The 11,028-nt window shown below is 35.6% G+C and overlaps 1 protein-coding gene across 2 annotated transcripts; it reads right to left on the bottom strand.

The window, feature by feature from the left end:
* Nucleotides 1-221: 221 nt before the first annotated feature.
* On the bottom strand, nt 222-8,413 carry LOC107800175 (uncharacterized). 2 transcript variants are annotated; one of them, XM_075242160.1, is made up of 5 exons: nt 7,783-8,413; nt 6,020-6,115; nt 5,870-5,918; nt 5,512-5,625; nt 222-539 (listed from the first exon to the last, which is right to left on the bottom strand). In XM_075242160.1, the coding sequence occupies exons 1-4, from the start codon at nt 8,173-8,175 to the stop codon at nt 5,537-5,539; spliced, it is 627 nt and encodes a 208-aa protein (XP_075098261.1). In that variant the 5' UTR covers nt 8,176-8,413; the 3' UTR covers nt 222-539; nt 5,512-5,536. The 2 variants fall into 2 exon arrangements, with proteins under 2 accessions (XP_075098261.1, XP_075098260.1); XM_075242159.1 differs by lacking the exon at nt 222-539 and adding an exon at nt 4,564-4,990 and having other exon boundaries at nt 7,783-8,412.
* Between the last annotated feature and the right edge of the window lie 2,615 nt (nt 8,414-11,028).

Here is an 11,028-nt window from a genome sequence, read left to right as displayed (position 1 = left end):
AAAAAGATAATTAAATTATAAAGTTTTTTCAAAGTAAAATCTATTTGTATATACAGGATAAAAATATTGACAAACATATGATTATAATAAATTCTAAAATTTAATTATTTTTAATCACTTTATTTGTCACGACCCAAAATCCACCAAAGGTCGTGATGTCTTCTAAACCCGCTGTCAGGCAAGCCAACAATGGATGATTAACTTAATTACTCATTTTGGTATTTTTGAAATCATAATTTTTATCAATTAAGTAGTAAGAATTTTTTTTTTACAGGGTTAACTGATAATATTTCCACAACTACAATAATGAACCACCTATAAGCACCCCCCCAAAACCCGATATCACAAGTGCATGAGCGTCAATTAGGAAATATAATACAATACAACATCTGTTTGGAGTACAAATTAGACAGAAAAATATATAAATAACTCTGATGGAGACTCTGCAGGTTGCGGGTCGTAACATGAAATGCAGCTCACGGTAAGTCCCCGCAACATCCTTGCTTCTGTGCCCAGAAGACCACCAGACATATATGTACCTACACAAAAATGTGCAGCAAGTGTAGTATGAGTACGTAAATCAACGCGTACCCAGTAAATATCTAGCCTAACCCCAGAGAAAGTAGTGACGAGGGGTCGACATCGACACTTACTAGTAGTCCAGTAAGACAGATACAGTAAGAAGTAAACAGATATGGGCATAGTAAATAAACGAAATGAACAAATATAAATACGTGGTACAATCCTCCTCTCTACAATAAACTCAAGCTCTCAATTAGAAATTTTCTCCTCAACCGGAGCATATAAATATAATGGATCTACCAGATAGGTCGTCATATATATATATAAAAAGGACCTCACTTGATGGGTCGTCATAACTCAAATCAGGAAAAACTCCCAGATACACTGGCTTTTTGACAAAGGATACGCACGTTTTCATAAAAGTGTTTCATAGAAATGCCGAGGCATACGACTCGATCCCATCATAATCTGGTATATAACCATAGATTCATCTATTATATACATTGCCGAGGCGAACAACCCGATTCCATTAAAATAAAAAAACTTTGACGGGTCTTTGACCCCACTCACGAAGGGACATGTGAGTTATAAGGAGCTTTGAGGAAACCTTTCGATGAGAACGCATAACGCGAGAGAAATTCGTAAGAGGTATACAATTATTACGCGGCTAATCATGAAACTCGTCAAATCTCTACAATAGTAAGTCTATCACTCTACGCACGTCTAGTCTCAAATAGAAATGTGAAGTAAAAGAATTTAATAGGCCAGAGATAACTCATATAGTACAGTTATAGCATAACGAGAACCTGAGACTACCCGGACAATAACTTGAAAGTAGCTACGTAAGGACTCTCGTCACCTCGTGCATACGTAGCCCCCGCAACAAGTATCAAATATCAATTACAATACCTAGGGGTAAGTTTCCCCTCACAAGGTTAGACAGGACACTTATTTCGCTCCGAAATGTCAAAATCCGGCTCCAACGCCACTCTAACACCCTAAACTGATGTCCGTCTCTCCAAAACTAGTCAATCAATGTGCAAAACCATAAATATATACTCTAATACTCATAATAAATTAATTTATAATAATTTTCAACTCCGCTCGAAGAGTCGATAAAATTCACCCTCGGGCTTACGTGCCCGGATTCCGAAATTGTTTGAAGATTAACATTACCCATAACATTGCTAACTCAAATATATAATTTATTCCAAATTTGTGGTCAAAAGCCAAAAATATAAATTTCTAGGTTTTCCTACAAAATCCCAAATTTTTATAAATTTTCATGCTTGAATCTATATAAAAACCATGTATTTAACTCACAATGTGAAGAAATCACTTACCCCATTATAGTTGATGAAGATGACACTCCAAAAGTGCTCCAAAAAAGGCTCCCATGGACGAAATGAAATGAAAATGGGCCAAACCCCCGTTTTAAAGAAGCCTCACTGCCCAGCACAATTTTTCGCTTCTGCGGCGAGAAGGTCGCTTTTGCGACAGCCGCTTCTGCAGCTCCAAGTCTCGCACCTACGAGAAACCAAGCCAAGGTCGCTGGCCACTTCTGCGGCCCTTATGCGCATCTACGCCGCCCACTCCGCATGTGCGGTGTCACTTATGCGGTGAGACTGCCGCATCTGCGGTCTCAACACTGCCCAACGAAATCCGCATCTGCGCCCCTCTTGTCCGCTTTTGCGGCTCCGCACCTGCGGCCAAAACCTCGCAAGTGCGGTTACACCAGAAGACAGCTGCTTCAGCCTCTCTTCCAAGTCCAAACTCGATCTGTTGACCATCCGGAATCCACTCGAGGCCCTCGGGACATTAACCAAATATACCAACACGTCCCAAAATACAATACGAACTTAGTCGAAGCCTTAAATTACGTCAAACAACATCAAAAATCATGAATTGTGCCTCGAATTAAACTTATAAATTTCTAAATTTTCAAATTCTATATCTTATGCCGAAACGTATCAAAGCAAGTCCGATTGACCCCAAATTTTGCACACAAATCATAACTGACATTACGGACCTACTCCCACTACCAGAATCAGAATTCGGTCCCGATATCACAAAGTCCATTCCCAGTCACAAACTTCTCAAAAACATCCAAATTTTCAACTTTCGTCAATCGACGCCGTAATGACCTACGGACCTCCAAATCAACATTCGGACACGCTCCTAAGACCAAAATCACCATACGAAACTATACCCAAGCTCGAAATTCCAAACGGATATCGATAATTTCAAAATCTAACTCCAACCCAAACTTAAAAAAATATTAAACCTTCTAAATACTAACCTTCCGTAATGGGTGCCGAATTACTCTCGGTCCACCCGATACCCGACCCAAACATACGTCCAAGTCCGAAATCATTTTACGAACCTATTGGAACCTTCAAATCCTAATTCCAAGGTCGTTTACTAAAAATCCAAACCTTAGTCAATTCTCCAACTTCAAGCTTCCGAATTTAGAGATTTCTTTCCAAATCAACTCCGAACTTCCCGAAAATCTGATTCCGGTCATACGTACAGTCATAATACATTAAGTGGAGCTACTCAGGTCCTCAAACCGCCGAACGACGCGCTAGAACTCAAAACGACCGATCGAGTCGTTACATTATTAGAGTGTAAAAATCCAATCCCCTCTATGTTTAAGTAAAATGCCAAAATAAAAAAGTGACTACTACATGAATCATAATGTTTACACATGTTTAAGATACAAAGTTGGGGTGAGATTAATCTACATAATTAAATAAGAAAATATTTACTAATAAGTAAAGTTTTAGTTGATTTCAAAGTCCTAAATATTAGGAAAATAATTAAATGACTATTCCTAAATAGTAGGGAATTAATTAAATGAATATTCCTAAATATTAAAAAAAAATTAACTATTTTGTCTAGTGTAAACTTTAATTTTAAATGGTAAAAAAGGCGAACAACATTTCGCTAATGGCATTCGTGCTTTTAATATAGTATATATAGATTATGATTAATGTTAAAAATCTGAAAAATAAAAATTAATTGTCATTATAATTTATTTTTACTCGAAAAAATAAAAATAAAAATAAACACAAAATTCAAATGCCAAAAATCACGTAAAGTCCTTTACAACACACACACACTAATACACACATAGAATAAATGAGGAGATCACTCAACACACACATAAAAATTCTCTCTCCGTTCCTTTTCACTTTTCGTAAAGACTAATATGGATATGGATATGGATATGGATATGGATATGGTACACCTCCATCAGTCGGTTACTTTAATGAATTGTTCTCCTTTCCAACCAAAAAAGTTACATAGAAAAGGGACGGCCATGAGGTAAGCTTTGAAGAATTAATATAAGAATGTGATCAATCAAATGCTTTAACTTTTTGCATAATTCTAAGTAGGTGTTTGGATATCAAAAAAATGTGAGATTTAAAAGAAAAATAGTTTTTGAAGTTAAATTGAAAAAGAAAATATTTGACAATATTTCACTTGGAAAAATGGTACGATTTTATTTGAGAAAAACATTGTTTACTTGAAATTCATCTTAAAAAATTTACTTTTTAAATTTGAAATTCATCTTCAAAAATTCAGTTAAATGTATAACCAAACACTAATTTGAAAATATATTTTGGAATTTTTTTTTTATTTCCAAACGGCCCCTAAGTTGTTGAGATACGATCAAATTAGTTTCAACTACCGCAAGTTATCAATCTCTTTATCAGAGCTTTCAAAAGCTTAAGTACTGACGCCGGATTTCTCTACATATACACTACATTATACTCTTATACGTAATCCTCAAGTAGACTAATTATCAAAAGCAAGTAGTAACCAAAGTAGTGGCGGATCTAGGATTTTAAAGTTATGGGTGCTAGCCGATAAAGACTCAAAAAAAAAGGAAAAATAAATTTAATTATGGGAGTTAACTCAATACTTATCAAAATATTTGTACAATTGCCTATGTAATTTACTAAATATGGTCAAAGTTAATGGGCCAAAGTGTCCATGTGCATCCGCCACTGGACCAAAGGCCTAGAAGCTATTCTCTCACCTGTAATAATTAATTGGAGCGTAGTCTTGGTGTATATAAGAAAAAGGAACATCTCCAATTTTCTTTTCTTTTCAAATACATTCTGTTGTATGGTGTAATATAACACCTTTCGTTTCATGTCACATATGCACGAAAGTAATGTTCTAATAGAAAATTACCAAATTAGGCCAATATAAGGCTGGGTGAACCAGGAAGCTGGTAGTCAATGCATCTAGAAGATATGAATTTACAAGACTAAGCACTCAAATTTGCATGTTGTGTATATTCCTCAAGAAACTGCAACTGTAAGCAAAAAGGAGTTCGAATTTTCATGGATGAATTTCTATTGTAAGCAGGCCTTAAAACATAATCACTTGAACTATCTCCATTTGCTCCTACATTATATTGTCTTCGTTAATGAAATTCAGAGTAACTAGATTCCACCTATCAAGAAATCATATAACTCAAATTAAAATGGATTCTGAGTTTCGGAAAAATGTCAATCAAAAGCAGACGACAATGCTTTATATCAGACGGACAGATAATCATTTGATCAACCAAAAAAAAAACACTACAATAATTGCAGGAGAAACACTAATCAAACAGAAGTTATGATGACGGTATCAAGCAATCTAGATCTAAGTCTTCAATATGGCCATACAGATAAGGAGAAAGGATTTCATTGGCATTTCCCCCGGGTATACAGATATATTTCACATTTTTCAAAATGAATATGCCGCGACATTATACGCATTTATACCAGCTACCGTGTTGTTCTGATGATCTTGTACTACCATTAAAAGAAAAAAATTCCTAACTCAAGTTCTATATACCAGGTAAAATAAAAACATAGTTATAGGAAAGATAACTAAAACATGCATCGCCCCATATAATTCTTAGTTCAGATTTTGAGAAACATAAGATAGATACAAGTACAACAACAATCAAGCAGCAAAAGAAATTACCTTAATGCCAATGCCTTCAACAAGCTTAAGTTGAATGGATCCCATAACGGTTCCTGAGAGCATCTATGTCTTTCTCGACGGATTGTGACAGCTCAGGGATGGTTTGTTTGCAAACTGTAAAGTATGTCAACAAGTTTATAAGATGTTACTCCTCCTCGAAAGGCGATTAAGACATTAAGAAGAATTTGCTACACTCTTGGCCAAGCCAATTAAAAAAGAACAAGAAAATACAGTCAATTTCTTCATCTGCTTATCGTATTCAAGGTTATTATTGTGTTCGATTGTCAAAAACTTGCAGCATATAGTTGCATTTACTAAAAAGCATATCCTCATAGTTGGCAAAAGGCTAAGAACTTACGACGAGATCCACTAGCTTGAAGATCTGCCATGAATGTAGAATATGAAGCCTAGAGAGGAAAAATTAAATTAACTAACGGTAATGGCACAACAATTGAGATTAAATAGGAGCAGACTTGTTAAAGGCAATAGCAGATAATGGAAGATTTACCTTCATTGCATCCCTGCCTTCATTGATTCGCTCAGACATCTTTTTGTACTCCTTTTCTGCTTCACCTGCCACTTGATGGCATCCTTGTGTCTGAATCTGTTTTAACTATCCAAAACTTAGAAGGAAAATGTAACGAAATAACACACGTACAACAGATATGAAAAGGCTCTGGTATGTGGAATATGCTATATTATCTGAATGACTCTGTCATGGATGGTTCTTCTAGCCCTTTTAATTTGCAAGTTACAACATAAGGATGTATAGAGCCAATGAGAGAAAACTACTTAACACGAGCACTGCAATTAAAACCCATGTTCAATGGAACTATGAAACAATGAAAAATCACGTAAATACAAGGATTATCCTTAATCTTGTTTATCCAAAGCTTGATGGAAGCTTGTAAAGCATGAGATCAACTTACAGAAGACAAGATTCTAATACATGTTTACTTGATTTAGGTCAATAACTCAAAACTGACATAATCTCATAAAGCTTAAAAGATGATGACAAAAATAAGGTGTTAAATCTAGATGCCCTTTCTAACTTTCTTAGCCAGATGACATATCTGGTTCTCATGAAGCTCCAGTTCCTATGATAGTGTTCCCAGTGTGATATATCTGGTTATTTTCGATCAAACAAATCGCAGACAAGATCATTGCTTCATCGGAAAAGAAAGTTCATATCTCCTGCAAGTCTGTTATATATCCTCTTCCAATAAAGTGCTGCAAAATATTTTGCTTCATGTTTAAAAACAAAGCACGAAGAACTGCACTAATTGTCATACAAAATGGACAAATAATTTGGTATTGTAACATTGGAATCTCACTCAGAAGAGCCTAAATTAAAACTTCAGTGTAGATGTCCCTATGTCAACAGACAATTTCCCAGGACTCAACGTTAAGCTTGAATATTTGTGAGAACCAGGAAATCTAGATATCCTACACTAAGTATACACATTTTAGTCCATCAACGAGGAAGTTTCCATAAGCTTATGCATCTTTAGCAAACAGAACAGCTTTACTATGCTTAAAGTGTATCTACCTGGCACTAAAACAATTCTGAGAGGAATACTTATTAACAAATCTAAGATTCTGAGTAAATCAGAACAGTAACCATCCATCGGATGATTAAACTTTAACAGTCGGGAATGTTCTAGAACATTCACTATTCAATTTATTGAGTTCATTATCTTAAGGTTGTTACACCTAATTTCTTAGAAGCTGCATCTCAAAACTCAAAAGCAACATCAAAACAGAGAGAACAACAATTTTGTTTCCGGTACAACTCATACAAGTTCTTAAACTAGATCAACAAGCAGGAAGCAGTTGACAGATCGCCGAATTGAGAAAAGTAGCTGGAAATCACCACATATTATATAGCGTATCCATCAGGAAACACCAAAACCTAAAATCGTCAATCATCGAAAATATGTGGAACCATAGAACAGAAAGGATTCGATATATGTCAGTACACCTCGAATACGAGATAATTACCAGGAGATGTACATACATATTTATTACACACACACATATATATACGTATGCATATGAGCTAACTACATACTGACCTAAGCATTAGCAAAATCAAGAGCTTATGCTCTAAAGTAGAAAGATTTAACACAGAAATTCATGAATTTAAAGTTATCTTCATGATCTCGTGGTTACGTGTACACACACACACACACACACACACGAGAGAGAGAGAGAGAGAGAGAGAGAGAGAGAGAGAGAGAGAGAGAGAGAGAGAGAGAGAGAGAGAGAGACCTTGAGACGTTTCTGAAGGCGAGACTGAGAAGCCTCGAGGTCCTTAAGAATCTCCATATGCGATCGCTCAACCTGGCGCTTAACAAAGTCCAATCCAGATGATGCAAATTCCTTCAGATCCATAATAGTCTTCAGATTTTCGACCGACAGAGGGGAACCACCGGCAGGCTTCACCTGCTCTAGACTTGAAATATTGAAATTCGTCTTTCCGTTAGTCTTCTTCTTCGATGATGATGACGATGTTGGCGTAGCGTTGAACATATTGAAATTGAACTCGAATGGCTTCGGAGACTCACTCATCGACTGGATAGGACTTGCCGCCGCGGTAGCCCGCGGAGTTGACTGAAAATCCGCCGCCGATGACTTCCTCGTCGATCTCGATCTTTTCTTCATCTCTTCTCGAAGTTTCTCTCTGCAATGCGAATGACTGCTGCCAAGTTGAATTTGGGGTTTTTATACTGGCGGGGTTTTTTCAAATTTTGAAATTGCCACGTCGAAGTGAAGCTCGAGGGGCCGCTAATCTAATTTATTGGGCAAAGGTACAAAATGCAAAGATTTTCCAATAAAATACTTGTAAATTCAATTTTTACTTCCTTCATGGCAACAAATTTGTCCAATCTATTTTGTTAAAAAATCTGTTGATTATAACATGATATTTTACTAGACATGACTGCAGAAGAATCGGTCTGATTTTTTGTTTTTAAAGAAATTTTATGATTGAATATTCTCAAATAGATGTGTATCTTTAGAATTGTGAAAGTGAAATTTCGAAACTAACGCTAAAATACTAGGTCCAGTCATTTTTGAATAATTAGTACCTTTTAAATTTTCCATATACGCTTTATTAAGTGGCATAGAAATTACCTGAAAATGTCAAGGTTGTGAAAGATTTGTGAATTTGAATATCCACAAGTATTTTGAAGAAATATTAAGCATATCTTTTGTATAAACCATATTATCGCAAGTAATAATGTCTCTCTAACTCTCAAGCAATAATAGTTACCTAATATACGTGGTTAATTAATCATTACAAGCTTTCCCATCCCTCTAGTTAGGGGTGCTTATCGGGCGGATCGAGTAGATTATTATGCTTAATAGTTCGGTTTAACGGTTATCGGATTATAAATGTAGTAATCCGCTAGTCATCCAATAAGACAATAGGCGAATTAGTATCAGATTAATAAGTATCAGGCGATTATCGGACGACTTATCGTCTAAACCAAATAGAAATTTTTTGAACACTCATTCAATCAATACCAAACAGTTTCAAATCAATACCAAATTTTTAATACCATCTAAGATCTAACCAAACGGTATTTTTAATTGAAGTGTCTTCAAGATTACTCATATTGTCATACACGTATTAACCAGATTTTTAATACCATCAAGACTACTCATACAGACATACACGTATTAATCATTGAAATTTTGATTTTTCGACTTCTCAGTTCTCAGTTCAAGAGAGAGACGAGACTGACGACTTCTCTGCCTCTGGTGGCTGCAGACAATTGAAAATTAGAAAATAAAAATTAGGGATTTAGCTATTTAGGGTTTCAATAGTACTTTATATACATAGGGGTAAAAGTGTAAATATAAAAATTCTTAACATGTTAAACGGTTTACCCGATAAGAAAATTGAGTAATCCGCCCCCAAATCGTTAAGCTGTTAATTATATAATCTCAATCCATTCACCATTTATTACCCCGATAATCCGATATCAATAAGCCAATAAGTCACCGGTTCGATTAATGGTTTCGTTCCGGTTTTGAACAGCCCTACCTCTAGTAATATACCACTTGGTAGGTGAAAATAACAACTTGTTTGGATGGTTGTTACATATCATTTCATAATGTATTGTATTGTATTGTATTGTATTATATTGCACTGTATCGTTTGATGAATATAATATTTGGATAAATTGTATCAGTTGCCGTTGTTTCATGATGTCATATACCAGCAATATGAAGAATAAACTTACAGTATTATAAAGAAAAATTAGGGTACGGAGTAAAATTATTATTGTAACACCCCGAAAATAATTCTAAGTGTTTTAAGACCAATAAGAAGATCAGCAGGTGCTAATTATATCAATTCGGGTATGAAAAAGACTGGCAATTTGAATGATATCAATTGATCATGATAATATATTTATGAGGTGCATTAAAAATGGTTTAGGGTCTAAGAAGAGCCCTAAGGCTAAGTCAAGTTGAAAATTTTATGATGGGATAAAGTTTCAAGTGAGTTTGCATAAGATCTAACTTCAAACGAGCATAACTCTCAAGATCTGAAGAGTTGTATGGTGTATAACCTATCCAATTAAAGCCCTTTAAGTCTAGTTTCAAACGCATCAAACCGTTCATCATTTGGAGATTTCTACGAAGACTTTAATTGAAGATTTGAGAGTCAAGTTGATGTCGGAATTTGGTGAAATTTATATGGTTGGACTCGTGGTTGGATGGGTATTCATATTTTGTAATGGTTGTCGGGTTCTGAGATGTGGGCCTCACATGCGATTTTTGGATGAAATTTCAGATTTTTATGGAAAAATTATATTTTCGTATGGAATTAATTCCTACAATTTTTATTGACTGAATCGAATTATCTATGGCTAGATTCGAGGCGTTTGAAAGACAATTCACGAGGAAAAAGCATAGCGGAATAGGAAATTACACAGGTTGAGGTAAGTAACAGTTATAAATCTGGTCTTGAGGGTATGAAACCCCGGACTTTGTATCATGTGATTATTTTGGAGGTGACACACATGCTTGGTGACGGGCGTGTGGGCGTGCACCGAGGGGATTATGACTTGGTCTGTCCTGTGGAAACTGTAAAGTTGAATAACTTGTTGTTAGCTATGTGCTCTCTATGTGTTGTGAAAATTTGACTGTAAGTCATGTTAGAAACCATGTTTAGGCTATATGTTGGTATTGTTGGGACCCACAGAGGTCGTGTACATGTTGAACTATCTGCTTAATTGTTGTTTTGTACTCAGTCACAGTTTACTTGATTATTTTATCTCAGTCTCTATTGTTCATTATTGATGCATCATATCATTGTTGTTTTGGCTGATTTCATGATTGTTGAGAGCCCGAGAGAGTAGAGAGATTTATGACTGAGCGAGGCCGAGGACCTCATTGTGAAATATTATACTATAGCACATGAGTTGTCCGTGCAACATGTGAGTTATCCGTGTAGATCCAGATATTATACTATACGACGTGAGTTGTCCGTGCAGTACGTGAGTT

Source organism: Nicotiana tabacum, chromosome 21 (assembly GCF_000715075.1).
Source record: "Nicotiana tabacum cultivar K326 chromosome 21, ASM71507v2, whole genome shotgun sequence".
NCBI classification, from domain to species: Eukaryota; Viridiplantae; Streptophyta; class Magnoliopsida; order Solanales; family Solanaceae; genus Nicotiana; species Nicotiana tabacum.
The sequence above is the reverse complement of the archived record's forward strand: the minus strand, read 5'-3'. Positions and strand labels throughout refer to the sequence as shown.

Coding starts and splice junctions, on each gene's coding strand:
- LOC107800175 (XM_075242160.1), bottom strand. CDS start 8,175: ATGAAGAAAAGATCGAGATCGACGAGGAAGTCATCGGCGGCGGATTTT. Junction 5,919..6,019: donor AAGGCAGGGATGCAATGAAG/GTAAATCTTCCA, acceptor TTTCCTCTCTAG/GCTTCATATTCTACATTCAT. Junction 5,626..5,869: donor TCAAGCTAGTGGATCTCGTC/GTAAGTTCTTAG, acceptor CATACTTTACAG/TTTGCAAACAAACCATCCCT.